At 40.7% G+C, this 21,225-nt stretch overlaps 1 protein-coding gene across 1 annotated transcript in view; it reads right to left on the bottom strand.

The window, feature by feature from the left end:
• EXT2 (exostosin glycosyltransferase 2) overlaps nt 1-21,225 on the bottom strand; it is a 62,037-nt gene that overhangs the window by 30,340 nt on the left and 10,472 nt on the right. Inside the window, exons 3-7 of the mRNA XM_063438158.1 lie at nt 20,378-20,467; nt 12,639-12,755; nt 10,907-11,102; nt 9,984-10,123; nt 7,763-7,856 (exon numbers count right to left, since the gene is read on the bottom strand). Coding sequence (XP_063294228.1) covers nt 7,763-7,856; nt 9,984-10,123; nt 10,907-11,102; nt 12,639-12,755; nt 20,378-20,467 — 637 coding nt within the window. The remainder of the gene's footprint in view (nt 1-7,762; nt 7,857-9,983; nt 10,124-10,906; nt 11,103-12,638; nt 12,756-20,377; nt 20,468-21,225) is intronic.

The raw sequence follows: 21,225 nt of genomic DNA on the forward strand, positions 1-21,225 counted from the left end.
GAGATCCATCGACGTCAGATCAAACTCCTTCTGTGACGCTAGCAGATGGTAACTCATATGAATGCATAGCACATTAGACCTTTGCCATAGGAAAGCGTTCACTCAATGCTTACCTGTGGGGATTTTGAAGACACAGGACTTCCTCATGCAAGAGTTATACTCGATGAAAAGCAAGGAAGTGCAGTTGTCTGGTAGACAGTCACTAGAGGCAGTTTTAACCCTGCAATGGGCATTGAGGCCAGAGACAGTTTACATGGACCACTTCATTGAGATAGAGTGCTCTGGGTGCCTATAGTGTCCATTGAAGTGAAAAAAAAACACAGTTGATATTCTTAGTCAAGAGCAACCAATTGGTAACACTTTAATTGTTGCTAAGAAACATTTTCTATGAGCTCAGCCTTGTAATCCCCAGCACCGAAGGATCCTCTACAGCATCTATTGCATGTTAGCCGAGCCTATTTTAAAGTGCAGTACTTTTTAAAGTCTAAATGCCCTATTGGGCTCTTGGCATTAAATTTTCCGAGGCCAAGTCATTCACGATCATCCTCACTGCCATCATGCCACATACAATCTCTTTGCGTCTCTGGTCCAATCAAATACTTCTCACAGGGAAGCATTGTTGTACCACTGAACGATACACTGCGTATGCGAGAAGTCGCATCTCATCTTGGCATTAGAGCTTGACCACCAGCCAACCAAAATTCAAGGAGAAGAAGGAGGGATAAAGAAGGTAGGGGGGTGGACAGAGTAAGAGAATGAACGCCAGGAAGAGAGGCTTCACCTTGCAGGTGATTACATGTGTAACCAGAATGCAGTGCATGCCGATGTCAGACTTCATTTGCGCAGAACACGCAGTCCGGAACAGAGTTTTCAGGCCGCCTAAGTCACATGGTGCCAGGAGTGCAACTAGATTATGGCACACAAATACACATTTCTCTCAATAGACAGCATTTCAAGCTTAAAAGCTGCACATACAGATCGCTTGCACCATCACCGCTTCTAAAAGTAGAAGTGGTCATGGGGGTTGGAGTAACCCTTTAAGTTTGTTCATTTCAATGCATGTTTATTATCAACAAATATTAACTAAAATAAACATAAAAGGTATATGTTTACAGGTCACAAAACAACTGAATAATAGACACACACAAAACCTAAAAAAATTGGATTTGGTGCAAAAAAAAAAAAAGATATATATTATATAACAGAAGTGATTGGATTTTTTTATTTTTTTTTTGCAATAAGTATGAAATAATCATTTTGTCCTAAAATGTCCCAGTTTTATCATAAAACATCTACAAATCCTGCAGACCATGAGGACACTGCAAAATAAAAACATACAAGCACCTTCTGCTATCAGATGCCAATCGCTCTGCTTGTCTAAGCTTATTTCTGCAGAATAAACAGTCTTCAAGCTCCGTAGTCCTTTAAATGTTCTGCGGTTTGGCTCTAGGCCAGCGGTCATCCATCACTCCCCAAAACCTGCCTTGTTAGGCAGCTCCTTATTTAGCTTCGGCCAGTTCCAAGACTTGCAAGGTTTGGGTTTTAAATTAAAAAGCTGCGCACTTTAAATATTCAGTGGCAAATCAGAGCTGACATTTTACATACAGCCGACCCATAACTCAAAAGGATTATTTATTGCTTATTCGGATCTCCACTTTTTCAGGCTGCCATGATCAACTCTCCTGAAGCTCTCTAGGGATGGCGTAGCCTCCAGGCTAAAACGGGTGCTCGCTTTTTGTTTAGTTTTTTTTTTTTGTTTCTACTTTTTGCATAAGACTGATTCTCCTTCATTTTTTTTTTTTCTTTCTGTGGAGCTCCCAAGTCATCATTCATCCTCTCTCTCTCACTCTCTACCAGCTCAAAGGAAGGAAGGTCACAGTGTTGTACAGGCAAATAATAAATATTGAAAAAGATCTAAGGGAATTTAGTGGTTTCTTCCTTACTTATTAAATTCAATCCCCTGGTGAAAGTCTTGCTAACGACTGCAGGGACTCTGCAGTAATCAGTGGCACGTCCTCTAAAACAGCAGTTATTCAAACACCAAAAAAAAAAAAAAAAAAACTATTACATATCTCACAATTTATTGCCTTGAGTGCAGAATTTTCTGACTGCATTTTCCAAAGATCTGCACGTGTTCGATAAAACAGAAGAAAACTGGCTCTGGAGATAAGTTGTTCACAGCTGTGAAACCTGACTTTGGGTCAATTTAGTTCAGTCTCAGACAAGGCCCGAGTTGGACGTTAAATGTTTGCTGTACTTATTTTAACCATATTTTTGTTTTGTTTGTTGACTTAACTCATTTCTGTTGAAGTGCATAATACACCAAGAATAAGAATCATGCTGTCTAGCAGCTATTCAGACTGATGCACCCTGAGAGATTGCTACAGAAAGATCATGAGATGTCGGTCTATATGCATTCTGGACAAGGACACTATCTTTTAGAATGAAGTAAATAATTCTGCAGGCACAAAGGTGTTAAGTGGTGCTGTAATGGAGACCAAAACAGGTTTATAGCACAACTGAGCAAAGGATTCTGGGTAAAGAATCTCTTAATCCATCGACCTGGGTCCTAGCCAATAACTGTCCTTATTCTGAATGGTCCATGTGCCAGGGATACCTTTAAAATGTTTGGTCATCTATCAAATAGTGCTGGGGATTCACCACATCCCGACGCCCCGCTATGCTCAAAGGGCTCTCCCCAAAAAAATACAAGAAGGCTAGCAGGAAGAGTTGAAAGAAGAGTTGGTCTGTCAGTTGCTGCACTTCAGAGCCTTGCAGGGTTAGAGGTTAGTAAAGCAAAGCTGCTGGCCAAATAAAACCTTGTTTGCAGAAGCCACATAGCAGATAAATCACAGATCTGTTTACACCTCTCCAGGCCTTCTGACCCACACATGTTGCTCTGTCCCTTGTTGCTCCCCTGATTGGATTTTCGTTAAAAAAAAACAACCAATAATAATACAAACTAATATGGTTACAATCTCTACACTGAATAAAATATAATAGACAGCCTCACCTGAAGCATGGGTTTCAGGGCAAGATATACAATTACAATGATTTCTATGATTGCTACAACAGATGCTGTAGCGCTGTACAATAGGTAAACAAGACAAACATTTAACAAAATACATATGACGTCTAACAGTAACAGTAGGTGACGAGGGTCCTGCCCAGATGAGCTTACAATCTATACAGCAAAGGGAATGCCAGGAATTCAGTATATTCTTTTAACCCACTCCCGATGGGTGGCAAAACACGCCCTTAAGATCGTGCCCTCCCTGCAGGACAAATACCCACCCCCTCGTCACCGGATCCGATTGGGGTGACCTAGGGAGTCCCACAAATCTGAGATATGTTATTGAGATGACAACAAAAAACGCCAAAAATAAACGAATCCAAATTGGCTCAATTTATAAAGAGTGTCCCCCCAAGCCTTCTAATGCGAGTCAGAACGCTTTGATTGATTGGTTTGGAAGCATTTGGGGGCATATGGGTAGAATTAAAGTGTTTTAAAGTTAAATGGGCATCATATGGAACCCCATAAGCTTGGTTTTCTACTTTATTAGGACAAGTAGCTAGAGTGCTGGCGAGCCGCCTTCGATTAGCCCTTGGCACTGCTGCGGGTTTGTTTTATTTTCATATTTCAGATATTTAAAATTCGGGTCCAGCATTAGTTAGTCCGGCTGAACGCGAGACAATTCTGGTTCAGCGCCTAGAACACAAAATCCAAACATTGTTGAATTGTTTGAACAATGTCCGAATGGTCATACAAGTGTAAAAGTGAAACGCATCTTTTTGAAAAACTACTATTATGTGACGAGTGTATTTTGAGAGCAGTGGGTCTGGGTTGTGTTTTAATAAGCCTTTCAAAACATTTGCAGCATACTGCAACAACAAATGCTTAAATAATCGTAATAAAAAAAGTTGCTCCCTGCCAAGCATAAGTAAAAAAAAAATACATTTCTAATTCCTGAGAATTTTGGAATCTGTGGCCATCTTCACATTTTCCTGCAAATCTTTGGCGACCACTGCAGGTAAGGTAAATCATTTCTCCATTTGGATAATACACTCTGGAGAAAGAATGATGGCGATTTTAGTACGTTTGCCAAACTAAAGGCAAACAACCCTCAAAAAAGCAGCCTCCCAAACTTGATTTATTTATTTTTTTGCAAATGTTAATGCAAAAGAGAAGATTTGGGGTCAGAATTCTCATGGGAGATGAAACTGAAAAGAACAGATTGCCTCAAGTTTTTTTGACAATGCAGCCAAAAAAAAAAAAAAAAACAACAGCCCCCTCCCTCTCCCCACACACAAACAAACTGCATTATGACAGCATGAAGATTATTATAGTTATTTAAATAGCGCCAACATATTCTGCAGCGGGGATGACAGCAAACAAACGACAGAATCACTTTCTTCAAAATCATTTTCGGATCGACTAAAATAAAAGAGAAAGTTCCATCACAAGATAGACAGATCTTTTCTGTACCACTTGATAAACTGCCAATATGTATTTGTCGAATTTGATGTCAATGTTAAATGTTCATATATACACTTTTGTTTGTTTTTTTACATTTCAAATTTTTTTGTGTAAAGCACATCTCTCTGTCTGAGAGATAAAAAAAAAATAACTACTCGTTATCAGCTGCATGGCACAAAACAAAAGAATGCTCTGGATTTTACGCAAAATCTTAAGGAAGGTGGGCAGGGAATGAATAAACAATCCGTACAGTGCAAAGGGACGACCAACAAATTTCCAAATAACCTAAAATCCATTTTTTTCAACGTAGCCATGGTGGTAAGAAACAAAATATATAAACTGTAAGTTAAAAGCTCCTTTTATTAAGATATATGCAATTTTTGTCCCCATCTGGTTTTAGAAGCACTGCAATGTGGCACAGTGAAAATGGCAAAATTGAGGCAATCATGTTCATATCTAATAAGTTAAGTGGATCCCAATTAGGTGGCCTGCACGCAATAGATCTGAATTCGTTATTTTAAAAAGCTGAAAGGTCACTGTGGAGATATTTGCACAATTTTTAAGTGTTTGATTTTATGTGTCAAAAAATCTCTGTAGTTTTAATTTATAGGATTAATCGACTGAATTACAGTACATACAATGTAAATTAACAGCAATATGCACATATTCACGAGAATGGACATTTCTATACAGATGCCAGAGTACAACCAAAGCATCATGGGTGCACCAATGACAGCTGGAACATGGAAGTGCCGCAGAGGTAAGAGCAAATGGTTCAATAGAATTTACTGGGATGAGAGAACATGGAACTCTCCCTCCCGGACAAGACTTAAATACCTGAATGACATTCAATATAGCACTTTCCCTTTAACATTCATTCCAGACACTCATTATGAAAACACTATCCAGATATGACTGCACGTACGTAGACTACAAGGCTTGTCACACTTAGCCAGCAATTTATTGAGCACAGTGGAACTTGCAGTGTACGCAGAGGTTATTAACCCTTATTGCACAAAGGTTCACATGATCTAAACAAACAGCAATTTGTCTACCCTGTTACCTAACATTTGTTAAAGGGCAGACCTTCCACTGACATGCCAAATCAACAAGCAGAGGGATAAATATCCCGTTGCTATGAGTTGCTTTCGCTATGGTTTTTAGACTTTGTCTATCTTTCCGTATCAGCAAAACACAAAGCGAGGCACACTAGTACATCCACCAGTAGGAAAAAAAAATAATAATAAAAAAAAAAAACCTTGGTAAGGGAAAGATGGTGAAAATGCTTCCAACAAAATGTTCCACTTTTCCATCCTGTGTTTTTCCTCACCATTTACCAACTGGCAACAGAATGTGACGAGAGGCGGTGCAGTAAAAAGGACAGAATATGGCCGGGTGCATGCACGGGGCATATCACGGAACATGTGAATATTACACCATTACCTAATGTGAAAGAAAATGAACCTCAAAAGGGTTTATTCAATAAACATTTTATAGCAAAACGAAGGCAACAGTAGCTGATGTCAAAAAAAGAAAAATACCCAATTCCGCCATAGTCACAGCTTGGCTATTTTATTTTTAATTCTGCCACGTGGCTTTGAATTTACAGTTTTCATCCAAGTTCGATGTTCAGTGACCAAACCATAATAAAATGATCTCATTTTTTTTTTAGCGTTCACGCAGAGAGTAAATGTATATATGTCTGTGGGAGCATTAAAGGGACACTCCAGGACCATAACAACTTCAACGTTCTGAAAATGCTACGGTGCGAGGAGGATCCCAGGTGCTTACGTCAAGGACTTAAACCGCTAAAGAACGGTTTAACCCTAAAGTGTTTTATTCAACACACATCTGCTTTGCCCATCTCCTTCTAGTGCAGCCTGAAGTTTGAATCAGGGAGAAAAAAAAAAATCACAATCAATAATTGGCTTGAGAAAAAGAGTACCTTTCTCAAGTAATTTTGTGAATAGGGAGCTACTGATCGTGTCAGTAAATGCTCTAAGCGGCACCCCTGTCCAAGGCATACTGTTTCAAGCCTCTGAGTGCAACAGAAGGAGTTGGACAGAATGATTGGGCGCAGGATTCAACACTTTGGGTTTAAAGGAACACTCCACACCCCTAGAGCACTTCAGGTTGCTGAATTGCTATATGGCTATGGTGTATCCCTTTAACAAAAGTGCATATTTCATTGTGAAATTAGCACTTTTATAATTAAAAATAGAAACGCCTCCACTAAGCTAACAAAAGTAGCAAGCATGTTCTACTAGAGTGCGACTGCCTTCCAAAATTGCCCACAAAGAATTCTCAATGTCGCACACCATGCCGATTGCTTTCCAGTAGTGCGCACATATCTACATGTGTGCGTGTAAGAGTGATCATGCGTGTGCACACCCAATAAATTAAAATAGTGACTAGAAAATCTTCTCGCAATTCAGAATAACAGCACAAATTGGGGGAAAAAAAAAACCTCTCGATCACGCAGTGACTCATGGGATAATGCAAAGAGACGGAATAGAAACAGAGTCTTATCAATTAGATTGTTTTAGACTATACCCCCAATGAATACATGCATAAAAAAATGCATTAATGTATTTATTGTGGGTATATCTATTAAACTGTGGGGTTCTTTTACAGTGTGAAGTGGTCATTCAATCCATTCGTTGGTTGCGACAAGCTGCTGCCTGGGGTCCTCCTTGCAACATAACATTCATTAAGATAACCTTGTTATGGTGCCGGAGTGTTCCTTTAAAACTTAACAGCAAGTCACATAATATCACTATAACATACTTGATGTGTGCTTATTTCATGCATGTTTTCTCCAAAAAAAAAAAAAATCTCAAATGGGAGAGACAAGAACAAAACAATTGGTCCCAGCATTTAAGCCCCTTAATGGTACTTAATCATAGAGAGCTGTTACATGCCACATTGATTTGTCCTTCATGTTTATAAGTAACTAGTAATGAAGAATGGATTTGCATCCTACTTCTAGATCACAGAACTAATTAGACCCTGACTGACGGAAATTGTAGGTAGCAATAGGCAATATATTCACTCTAACACAGGGTGATAAATAAAAAATGTACCTATCTTCAAAAAGTACATTACATTTTCTTGTGATCCAAGGCATCTTTCTATACAGAAAAAAAAGAAATGGCACTTTAATGCATCTAAATCTGAGAGAGACACCTAGTGGCACATAATTTAACTGCAGACAATTTCTCATAAAAACATTAACACAGATACATATATGTGCCGTAAATATAAAAAGGAAAGTTGGAATCTCACCTGTCTCTGCATCTCCTCTACCTGCCTCTGAGGAATGCTCTGCAGAACACTGTACATTTCCAGGATTTTATCTTCAGGTATCACCACAGACGCTCTAGATAGATCACAGAGATGTGTCAGACCGGATAAAATATCCTTGATATACAGGGTTAGTAAAAAGCTATATCCCAGATTTGCATGGTTAGTAAAGAGCTGAGCTGTATCCCAGATATACAAGGCTAGTAAATAGCTGTATCCTAGATACACAGGGTTAGTAAATAGCTAAGCTATATCACAGATACACAGGGTTAGTAAAGAGCTATATCCCAGGTATACAGGCTTAGTTAAAAGCTACAGTAAGCGGAAAAAAGTATTTGATCCCCTGCTGATTTTTAACGTTTGCCCACTGACAAAGAAGTGATCAATCTATAATTTTAATGGTATGTGTATTTACCAAAAATCTAGAAAAACGCAAAATAATAAAATAAAAAGGTTATAAATTGATTTGCATGTCAACGAGTGAAATAAGTATTAGATCCCTATCATTCAGCAGGGTTTCTGGCTCCCAGGTGTCTTTTATACAGGTAATGAGCTGAGATTAGGAGCACTCTCTTAACCCCCTAAGGACACATGACACGTGTGACATGTCATGATTCCCTTTTATTCCAGAAGTTTGGTCCTTAAGGGGTTAAAGGGAGTGCACCTAAACTCAGTTCGTTACCTGTATAAAATACATCTGTCCACAGAAGCAAATCAATCAGATTCCAAACTCTCCCCCATAGCCAAGACCAAAGAACTGTCCAAGGATGTCAGGAACAAGATTGCAGACCTACACAAGGCTAGAATGGGCTACAAGACTATCGACAAGCAGCTTGGTGAGAAGGTGACAACTGTTGGTGCGATTATTAGCAAATGGAAGAAACACAAAATAACGGTCAGTCTCCGTCAGTCTGGTGCTCCATGCAAGATCTCACCTCGTGGAGTTTCAATGATCATGAGAACGGTGAGGAATCAGCCCAGAACTACACAGGAGGATCTTGTTAATGATTTCAAAGCAGCTGGGACCATAGTCACCAAGAAATCAAATCGGTAACACACTAGGCCGTGAAGACGGAAATCCTGTCGCGCCTGCAAGGTCCCCCTGCTCTATAAAGCACATGCACAGTCCTGTCTGAAGTTTGCCAATGAACATCTGAATGATTCAGAGAAGAACAGGGTGAAAGTGTTGTGGTCAGATGAGACCAAAATCAAGCTCTTTGGCATCAACTCAACTCGCTGTGTTTGGAGGAGGAGGAATGCAGCCTATGACCCCAAGAACACCATCAAACATGGAGGTGGAAACAATTTGCTTTGTGGGTGTTTTTCTGCTAAGGGGACAGGACAACTGCACCGCATCAAAGGGACAATGATCGGAGCCATGTACCATCAAATCTTGGATGAGAACCTCATTCCCTCAGTCAGGGCGTTGAAAATGGGTCGTAGATGGGTATTCCAGCATCACAATGACCCAAAACACACAGCCAAGGTAACAAGGGAGTGGCTCAAAGAGAAGCACATTAAGGTCTTGGAGTGGGCTAGCCAGTCTCCAGACCTTTATCCCATAGAAAATCTGTGGAGGAAGCTGAAGGTTCGAGTTGCCAAACGTCAGCCTCAAAACCTTAATGACTTGGAGAGGATCTGCAAAGAGGAGTGGGACAAATTCTGAGATGTGTGCAAACCTGGTGGCCAACTACAAAAACCGTCTGACCTCTGATTGCCAACAAGGGGATTGCCACCAAGTACTAAGTCGAAGGGGTTAAATACTAATTTCACTCACTGACATGCAAATCAATTTATAACTTTTGTGACATGCGTTTTTCTGGATTTTTTATGTTGTTATTCTGTCTCTCACTGTTAAAATACACCTACCATTAAAATTATAGACTGATCATTTCTTTGTCAGTGGGCAAACGTTCAAAATCAGCAGGGGATTAAATACTTTTCCCCCTCACTGTATATCCCACATGTACAGGGTTAGTAAAGAGCAGAGACGTATTCCAGAGGGTTAGTAACGAGCTGTATCCCAGATAGACGGGGTTAGTAACGAGCTGTATCCCAGATTTACAGGGTTAGTAACGAGCTGTATCCCATATATACAGGGCTAGTAAACAGCCAAGCTATATCCCAGATGTAGAGGGTTAGTAAAGAGCCGAGGTATACCCCAGATATACAGAGTTAGAAAAGAGTTTCACTGAGGCTTTACCTTTTCCAGTCCAGGACCTCGGAGAAAGGGAGAATATAGGAATCGGCGAGGATGACGGGGACACAGCCAGCTTGCAAAACATCACTGAGAACAGCTTGTCCCAATCGGGTTCCACGGATGACAAGACAAAATGTAGCTTCCTGCAAAGACAAACACATCAAGTTCTGTCATTTGATCACTATGAAACCAATTCAATTACATCTACAGCCTAGGGGCACCTTTATTAACGCCCCTTCATTCCACTAGCCATCCAAAACACTTCCTGTAAAGATACATCTAATGCTTACACTTCCTTTTATTGCACACTCTGTTTAACTTTCTTATCCTGTTCTGCTAGAGCCTCTTGTGTGTAAAAACTTCTAAAATAAACACACTGCGCTGATTGAAATGGAAATAATTTCTTCATGTTGTCTGTGTGAGTCACAGACAGGGAGATGTGCCTAGGGCTGCATAGACAGAAACAAAAGTGATTTAACGCCTAAATGGCAGAGAATTGAGAAGTAAGACTGCAGGGGCATGATCTATACAACAACTGCTTCACTTTGCTAAACTTGTTTTGGTGCTTATTATATCCCTTTATCGCCCATTCAACTGCATGGACCCGATAGAACTGCAATTTTGCCAAGAGGTATCTTAGTCGCATTACCTGCATCCAATCTCTATAAAACGAATATAATTATGTTTCCTGCGTAGGTGTACCTTAGTGCGAGTCCCTAAATGAGTACAAGACTGGTGAAAACAAAGTGCACTATAAACCATGAACCAAGAAGTAGCTAAACATTCCTATGGCAAGTTTTCTTGAGTTTTGTAAATTTCAATATCAAAAGATCAAAGTAAGCAGAGTTATTCTCACTTTTATTCTGATTATTAATTTAACCCATCAGCTAAAACAAGAGAATTACTAAACTGTTTCGCTCGATTACCTGGAGTACTTGAGGATAATCATAAACAGTATTTTTATGACATCGCTTGCGATGTGGCATGGCTCCTTCGGAGAGGTTAGTGCATTTGTCCAGGAGCAGAACAGAGTCTCCATTCTCTGTACGGATCGTTTCGAGGTCAGTGCGGAATTCTGGATGCAGGGTAGTCTGGGAGGAGAGGATGAAGAACGTTCGGGGACTAAAGAATTAAGCCAAATGGTCGATCGAAGGAAGCAGAGAAAAAAAAAAACGACAAAGCACAAAAGAGTTATTGTTAAGATCCTTACAGTTCTCCATATCTTCCCAGATGCTATTTCTAGGTTTTAACACCACTGTCCTTCTTTCCTTCACTGGTGGCCCGTATCCCTAGGAGCTCAAACAGTTCGATGTGTATAAGTTTATCACAAAATCTCCACAACAATTAAAAAACACATTACTATTTAAACTGTTCAAAGTGGGTTTTATGTGTTTTTCTGGAGTATGTAACATGAATTACTTGCTTTATTTTACTAGTTTTAAATCTTCCATGTATTCATATTATTGACCTGGTCAGGATGAAAATCTGAGATGATGTTGCTGAGAATTGGACGTACGGTTTGAAAATGTTCTACAAATATTACAGACTGGGCACTAGCCAATGAACTAAATAAAACAGCTGTTGAAGTTACCTAAGAAATGGTGGGCAAATTAGGCCCAAATTGTGGAAGATGTAACTGCGACTTAATAAATCATTTTTACAGCAGAAGACAATAGACCCTAAAAGTCCAGTACATCTAAAATTAATCACACTGACGAGCAGGCATTCAGTTAAAAAAAAAAATGGTAAGAAATAGTTGAAGTTGATAAAAGAGAAGTTCTGTAAATCCTGCAATGATACAATAAAATCAACAAACAGTAAGAGTTCTCATGCTTAAATACCAAAACTATTTTCTGAAAAAATAATTAGAATTAAAATAAGAATTATGGTTGTGCTAGCCTTCAAGACTGCCTGAGGGTGATGAGATTTGTGGTGTGAATAAGTCTAACTTTTACAGCAAGTCAAATATAGATACTCAGCTGCCGGGCAATTGGATTTGGAGTATTCATTCATGGCTGTTTTTTTTTTTTTTTTTAAAGGGACACTATAGTCACCTGAACAACTTTAGCTTAATGAAGCAGTTTTGGTGTATAGAACATGCCCCTGCAGCCTCACTGCTCAATCCTCTGCCATTTAGGAGTTAAATCCCTTTGTTTATGAACCCTAGTCACACCTCCCTGCATGTAACTTGCACAGCCTTCCATAAACACTTCCTGTAAAGAGAGCCCTATTTAGGCTTTCTTTATTGCAAGTTCTGTTTATTTAAGATTTTCTTATCCCCTGCTATGTTAATAGCTTGCTAGACCCTGCAAGAGCCTCCTGTATGTGATTAAAGTTCAATTTAGAGATTGTGAAACAATTATTTAAGGTAAATTACATCTGTTTGAAAGTGAAACCAGTTTTTTTCTCATGCAGGCCCTGTCAATCATAGCCAGGGGAGGTGTGGCTCGGGCTGCATAAACAGAAACAACGTGATTTAACTCCTAAATGACAGTGAATTGAGCATTGAAATTGCAGGGGAATGATCTATACACTAAAACTGCTTTATTTAGCTAAAGTAATTTAGGTGACTATAGTGTTCCTTTAATACCTAATGTTGTGATTTTATGTTTGTTGCCCTTGATTGTTTTAAATTGGGCACTCAGAGTTGGCACTTACCCAGGTGCTCTCTCGGGTAAGTTGACATCTGCAGATAGGGAGCTGTAAACGGGAATACTGACATCATAGCCTTGGCGGTAAGTCCAAGTCGAGAATCCTCCACCAGCCAACACGGCTCTAATAGAATTATAAAAAATTTGGATTAAACAAGAAGGTGCAGCACAGATTTTGTATCAACCATCGCAAGAGCATTTTACTATTTTATATGACTAACCAACTTATTGACCATACCTCAGATTTCAAAGAGCGTACACTGCAACCTGTAAATGATGGATATGTAGACATTCATTCTTCGAGTGCAAGACGGATCAGTGAAAGCATAAGACAACACAAAGACTTTAGGAATGAGGAGCGCCTCTCGCATTCTCAGTCCATGGACAATAACCACTCATTCTTGGAAAACTCTTAGATCAGTTGTCAAAGGTTTTTGTAAAAGGACATAACTAGCATGTCAGCTCTCACATGCCGTGATTACCAAGGATTACATGGTCAGTAATAGGTATGTGGTCTCATTTCAAGCACCTGTCATCACCAATCTAGCTACCTTCAAATTATCTATCTCATTGGCATAATTATAGAAAGAGGGCAAACTGAAGGCAGGACGACAAAAGGTCAAACTCAAGCTTGCTAATGCCTTCTTATAACAGGTCAGCAGGAGTGTCCTTCAATATTAGAAGATCTAGTCTCCTTGGTACCTCCTCAAAACATGGATCTATTAAATCAGACGAAATCCATTTTAGAAATGCCAGCTCTATATAGAATATGGAAAAGGTGACCAGACGTCGCATGGAGAAGGTCATGAAAAACCTATAATGTTTTTTTCCTTTTCCATTCCTTGACCATTTGTTTTCCTTTTATATCTTATGACTACCTCTTGACTTTAAAGTTACTTTTCATGGTGTGGCTTATTGATACTATTCCTACTCACACATGAAATTAACACAGGCCCCTTGCCAAGTGTTTCTGATCCAGCTTTATTCTACAGGTGTCCCTTAAATCAGCACTGTCCATTTTAAACATATACAGTGCAATGAAAAAATACAAATCAAGCAAAATAGGGACTACTTTGGAGTCTTGTCTTTCCTATGCAATTATATATGGCAAAATACAGCCCATCTTTTTTTTATTCTTTTTTTTACAAGTAATCCACCCATCTTTTTACAAGTAATAGCTGCTCATAGCTTGGATTGCTTAACCCCTTAAGGACACATGACATGTGTGACATGTCATGATACCCGTTTATTCCAGAAGTTTGGTCCTTAAGGGGTTAAAGGGATACTCCACTGCCCAAATAAAAATCAATATTTAGTATATATACCCTAAAGGAAAACTTGCATGCATTTAATTATGCATTTTTTCATTGAGATAGATCTAAAAACAGCTTGTAAAACCTGCAATTCTCTTTTCTGCAGTCTTTGCAAGTCCACCCCTTCTAGCCCCACCCAGACTTTCTGTGACTGTCCAATCATAGACTTTCCAATGGAACTTAATGATAAGTCTTTGCAAGGCAGGTGCACTGAGCAATTGCTCCACTGAGCTAAAGAAACCAGGAAGTAACATTACCTGTTGCCTGCTTGGTAGCCAAGGGGGTGTAACCCGGCACCAGGCAAAAATAGAAGTGTATATTTCTATTGAAATCTGCACTCTTCACACAAAGCTTTTCAGCAAGTGCTTTAGGGGTCTGGAGTGTCCCTTTAAAGTCCCACATGTACAAAGGTGAACACTTTTTTTTTCAGTAAATCAAACATTTTCTAAATCAGCTCTTTTATTCGGTTTTGCCATTTTGTTTTAAACATTACAACTCCCTTATCAATTCACGACACACTGAGTATAGTGATTATAGTCCAGAGAGTTATGGGGAGTTTGAAAACAAAACTTTATACAACAAAAAAGTACATGGGAAAAAATATGTTTTTCCTTCTAAACTTATCGCAAATTTCTTGTGCAACACATATAAACCCTACTGGAAACCAAATCTATCACAACTTGAGTCTCAGAATCAGAAAGATAATGTAGAAATAATTCTCAGTGGTTGAAATAAGGGTCACTAAAAACAAACAGTCCTAAAATTCGGCCAAAATACTCTCAAAAGGTATTTGCATAAAAACACAGATTCCACAAACTAAAAACATTCCCAAATGTTTAAGGGTTAAAATGAGTTAAATTTTCCACCTTATTGTATCATGGAATTAAAGATAACTCAGGGAATTTTACAGCCTTAGATCACAAGAAACCCGATCTTACATACAGCAAAAGAAGGATTACATAGAGGATAAAATAAAGACTCCTCATCTGACCTAAAACCCTGCTGCAGATTACCAAGAGAATACAATATATAAGGAATGGGGAGAGTGAACAGAATGTGATACATCATATGGAACGTATTTAAAGGGACACTTAATTTAGTGAGTATGGTGCAAGGTGGCTTGGTGTTTTCACTCTGGTTTTCAAATGATATAAGGACACTATAGTCACCAGAACAACTACAGCTTATTGAATTTGTTGTGGTGAGTAGAATCATTTTTTTCAGGCTTTTTGCTGTAAACGCCGTCTTTTCAGAGAAAATGCAGTGTTTGCATTACAGCCTAGTGATAACTTCACTGGCCACTCCTCAGATGGCTGTTCAATTCATCTCTATGAGGAGATGCTGATTGGCCAGGGCTGTGTTTGAATCATGCTGGCTGTGCCCCTGATCTGCCTCTTTGTCAGTCTTAGCCAATCCTATGGGGAAGCACTGTGATTGGATCAGGCCACCACTTCTAATGATGTCAGCAGACTGCTTGTTTTTCTGAAGCAGACAGGGCTGAGCCAGCAGTTTCAGGCTTGAATACAGTAAGATTTTTTATATAATTTAGGGAGGGATTAGGGGGCCAGTGGGGCTTGATGGTGGTTTTAACACTATAGGGTCAGGAATACATGTTTGTGTTCCTAACCCTATAGTGATCCTTTAATAAAAGGCAGTAGTTTTCCCAGCACCTAAAGGATGCCGCTTCAGCATGGGACATCACAAAGAGGAAGTTTCACTTCCTCATTATCTGTCAAAGTGTTTATACTGTGGCAGCATGTATTAAATGCAATGAGAATCTGCATGCACCCCAAATCACCACAGCGCTTTTGGCTCAAGCTGAGGGTCTGGGCTTGGGTGTTGGGGAATTCTCTGAGAGGTTATGGTGCTTGGAGTTTTCATTAAAAAGTACATTAAGAAGCAAAGCAGCTACATTTGAATGTCCCATTTTATCTTTCATTTCAAATAGTGCTGATTACATCTTGCCTAAAACAAACCACAAATGGCTTTCAGGAAGACAATCAGCATGAGACTTGCAAACGCGCACAAGCTCTTCGTCCCCAATAGATTGGAAGGAGATGATCCTGACTCACAGCCGGGTGGTCTGACTGCATATTACAGGCAAGTTTAATTGCAGTTTTGTTTGGTGGGTAGCACAATATAAACATAGTAAAAGACAAATCTAATGTTAAAACCATACTTATTTTTAAAGTCAGAGTGTTCCTTTGAAGTGGATCTGCCAATTTCAATTAATGGGTGTTTGCATATTTTGTCATCTATGTTTAAAGGAACACTAAAGGAACATGCCTACTGTGCAGTACTGAGCCAGGAAGCACCTCCAGTGACCATCTAAGTGGCCACTGGGAGGTGTCCCTAGGGGCAATGTAAACACTGCATTTTCTCTGAAAAGGCAGTGTTTGCATGAAGATGCCTGAAGGCAATGATTATACTCACCAGAACAACTACATTAAGCTGTAGTTGCTGTGGTGACTCTAGTGTCCCTTTATCGTCTAGTGGCTACAGGGTGCAGTGGAAGATAGGTATACTCACTTTTGTTCCTGTAAGTTTTTGTAATAGTCTCATTTATTGGGAAATCTCCCCTATAATATTGTAAAGTGCTATAAAAATGCCAATAATAGGGGGCGGAGCCTGGCTGTGGAGCTGATCAGACACACTTTCTGTGAGCTCCCAGGCCTGGGCCCGATAATCGACTGCAAACCGGGTCAAAAAAGCCTTGGATCGAACTGCAACCCACCTCATCTTACTCTATTGAGGCTGGGGAATCGGGGGATACCCTTCAAGCCCACGTACCCATCAAAATGACCGAGCCGAGGCTTGGGGCCTACAACATGCAGGACATGGGAGAGACGGCCGCTCTCCCAGCCCGTCAAGACAAGCAACACCCACGGTACCCGGCTCCCTCCCCCCCCACAGGACCGGCGGGGGTTATCCCGGTCCAACCAGCTCTGACCCACACACCTCTGTGGTCTCTGAGGACTGGCACGAACCTTGGCCAACTACAGTGCCTGCAGACGGATAGCCACTGTAGCGTGGCAGATGCACAGCCCAGCGAAATGCAAGTCTCTCCAGAGACCCACTACAGCAGCACTACTGCGCCCCTATCTTCCCGCTGGACCAAACTGCCCGACAAGCAGAACCCAGACGCACAGGCCCACACGATGGCGGATGCCACGTGCGACTGCAATGGCGGCAGAGCGGAGACCGATACCCTGAAGAGGCTAGACGCAATCTTCGATGCCTTCTGGGCACAACTGGCACTCAGAGAGCGGCAGGCAAACATACAAGTGAACTTGCTCAGAGACGAACCCGCTCGTGCTGACCGCAGCTGCGCTGTCCCCCGCTCGGAGACAGCCCCAAGATGGCGCCGAAATCGGAGACCTCACCCGCATACCAGCAAGCGTTTGCCCCAAACAGCACGGATAACGCAAAGGGTCAGGCGGATCCCACCCCAACCTCACACGGCACCGAATCTTGCCAGGCAACCATCTAGACGCAAACATCCATCAGGGTGCCAAAACCTGTCCACATCAAGGGGAGTTGCAGAGTCCAGGACTGGAGCACCAATTACCTGCCATAAAACTACAGGTACCCACAGCGACAAGCGAACGGGCCCGACATCTGACCTACCACTACTGGACTTTGCCTTCTCCCAACAGCCACCGAAACCAGCGACAGGGTCCCTGCCTATGCCCCAAAAAGCCGATTACTACCTTTCAGGATCTCTGCACTTCCCGTCATTGGGGGTAGGCTGAGCCGGACTTACCTTCTGCTGCACGAGTCACGCCAGAGCTACCAGATCTGCCGGACCCCTGTGGAGGCCACATTGCCCAAAGACATGTTTATGTTTAATATTTGCTTGGCCCTTTGATTCAACCACTATTTTTGTTACTGACTCACATGCAACAGACCAACCTTGAGTAAGCCTGATATCCCATAGCCTGGTTCCACGGATTCCGGACAGGGACCTGCCTCAATCCACAGCCAGGGAAATTGGGACTTAACATCTGTTGGTGGGGCGCTGTGTTGTTTTAAGGTCATCAGCTTGAAGCATAGTTTATTCATACTTATTCATACTTACACAGCAAATACTTACTAACTCAGATGGGGTTGGTGCCCTTTTAAGGCGACTGAATTACTTAACTTCTCTTCTGTTTATTAAGGGAACTGACAACATGTGGTTAAATCTCTTGTTTATTTAACATGTTACTTTAATACATAGTTTTTCTTTCTTTCTTGACTCTAGAATTTGTGACACTAATCTACTTACTTATAAAAATGCGGTTAGATACTTCTTAGACCACCTAACACATGTTAGTACTCGTGGTTGCCTGCATAGAAATGCACATGTCCACTACTCATGCTGACTGCTATACCTCTGCACAGATCCCACTCTGTATTGTTCATACAAATGTGGATATGACATATCTAACCATATTACCCCTCATGGCACTAGACGCATTTCTTACTCCTCTCCTACGCTTGTTTTAATTTTAAACAACACATGACTAACAAGGGTCCTTTATTTTGTCTAACTGACATGCAGCAAACCCTACCTGGACTCCAGGTTGTACTTGATTCACTGACTCTAATACCCTGGTAGCTATTAGTCACGAGAAAGTACCCTCTATTTACCTATATCTAAACATACTGGTGGACAACCATGCTCACACACACGCAGGTTACATAGATTAACTTTCTGCGCCAACCCCTACTATGTTTTACACCATTTGACCACCCTTTATGCTTCCTGGTGCCCCACACTCAGTTCAGCATTTACAGCACGCAATCACACAGAGTACCCCATCATTGAAACTGCACTGGATAATTTGCGCAGACCTATGCACTACCACACTGTTATACCTGATGTACTTTGCCTGTTGCATAATTTAGTCCTGTGAAGACGCACTGTGACCCTAGCGGGCTAACCTGTACCTAGGCAATCACCTACTAACTCATTTGATCGGTGAGCCACCTAGCACAAGCCTGTACAACTCTCAATATCTCACCGATTGTATCAGCCTGTTTGCCTCTTAATGTGGCATAAATAGTATGAGCCTGCTCAACCCTCAATATGTTCTCGACTCGTATAAGCCTGTTTTATTATTAGCAACCCTATAGTTTAAACTTGTATGCCTAGCCTTGTAATAATCGTTTTTAGAGCTAACCTGATTTCAAATAGATTGCTATCGTTTAAACAAAACTGCTTCGCTTAGCATGTTTTACAAAACAGAAAAATTGTGCAAGTTTATCATGCCACTGTTTAACCTATATGTATCTTTATGTAAACGTACGCTGTTGTGGCGCATGACAATGCTCTGTAATCACCCGCACAACAAAAATAAAGAATTAAAAAAAAAAAAAAAAAATGCCAATAATAATATTATTATTATTATGAATAACTTGAAGTTGTCCCATCTTATTCCTGGATACCCCTGTTAGCTCCTGGATCTTTTGTCTAGCTCAGGATATACCATGAGTCAAAGCAGTCCCTATTTTGTCTTATAGTACCTTTAGGCTGTGTTGGAATGAAATCCCAACGCAGTCCACATGAATATTTCATAAACATTATAACAGAGCTGCTTCAAAACATAGCAACTGAAAGCTTTAGAATGGCGCAGGACTGACCCCTAGTGGAAACGGATGAAAATGTGTAGAGGAAAACAAAAACAAAAAAGCAAGATCGAATTAAATATACGGCTGACATTTAAAATAAATTAATTTTAAAAAAAGTCTGTCAAAAACCACTAGGTTGTGGTTTATAATAGAAACATAGAAACATAGAATGTGACGGCAGATAAGAACCATTCGGCCCATCTAGTCTGCCCAGTTTTCTAAATACTTTCATTAGTCCCTGGCATTATCTTATAGTTCGGATAGCCTTATGCCTATCCCACACATGCTTAACCCCTTAAGGACACAGGACATGTGTGACATGTCACGATTCCATTCTATTCCAGAAGTTTGGTCTTTAAGGGGTTAAACTCCTTTACTGTGTTAACCTCTACCACTTCAGCTGGAAGTCTATTCCATGCATCCACTACCCTCTCAGTAAAGTAATACTTCCTGATATTATTTTTAAACCTTTGTCCCTCTAATTTAAGACTATGTCTTCTTGTTGTGGTAGTTTTTCTTCTTTTAAATATAGTCTCCTCCTTTACTGTGTTGATTCCCTTTATGTATTTAATGCAAATCAAAGGAGATGCTGGCGCATGAACTAAAGGAAATCCCACGGCTTCTCCAATGATTGAAGAAAATTACTGAAATAATGCTTGCATCAGTTTCAGCCATTTCCTGGATGATGATGTCAGCACCAAGGGAAAGGCACTCAGTGATCTGTTATTTATCTATTATTTATCTGGAATACTACTATGTAATCAATTATCAATGTAATGGGTCTCTCCACAAAGCTGAATGGTGCTAACTAGACCCTCACCTGTCACGGGGAACATCCAGAGCTGTGTTGTAATCCGGGGGTCCTCCAGGAAGCATGTTGAACAGTAAGTGATTTGTACCTCGGTCCCACCTGTAAAAAGACAACACGACAAGAAGATGAACTTCCAAAACCACCTCAATCCCAAATGTTTACACAGTTTTCCCAACTTTGAAAAGCAACCAGACAGGGAGGCTCCCATCTTAGCAGAGCATTTCACTGCAATACAAAGAAGCTGAAGTTGTTATGGTGCAATCTTACAATAAGCGGTAAAAAGAATACTATAAGTCCCAGGAATACAAAGCTGTATTCCTGGCACTATAGGTTCCTCTGCCTTCCGCCTCCCTCGCACTCCCCCACCAACGAGAATAAAGGGTTAAATATCCTTTATTTACTTACCTTATCCCAGCGGCGATGTCTCTCGGCAATGGGTTGTGCCTCCACCACCTACGAAGTCCCAGGCAGCATTACGCCTCCCCATAGGAAAGCATTGAGCATTAGGATGTCCAGCATCAGTTACTGGACCAAAAGTCCGTTAGCAGCCAGGAAGCGCCTCCAGTGGCTGTCTGGTAGACAGCCACTGGAGGCAGACTTAGTGCTGCAATGTAAACATTGAAGTTTCTCTGGAATGGCAATGTTTTACATTGCAGCAGTAAGTGCAATAGGGACAGTGAACTGAAGTGGTCTGGGTGCCTATAGTGTCCCTTTAAATAATTTACAAACAGTTTAACCACAAAGTTGTAAAGACAGCACCCATTCGCTCTGTCCAATCACAAAATTGTGTGAGCAAGTTACATAACTAAAGGCAACATAGTGCCCATGACCTTCTGGCACCATAGCAACTTAAATGA

This window comes from Pelobates fuscus, chromosome 12 (genome assembly GCF_036172605.1).
Source record: "Pelobates fuscus isolate aPelFus1 chromosome 12, aPelFus1.pri, whole genome shotgun sequence".
In the NCBI taxonomy this organism is placed as follows: Eukaryota; Metazoa; Chordata; class Amphibia; order Anura; family Pelobatidae; genus Pelobates; species Pelobates fuscus.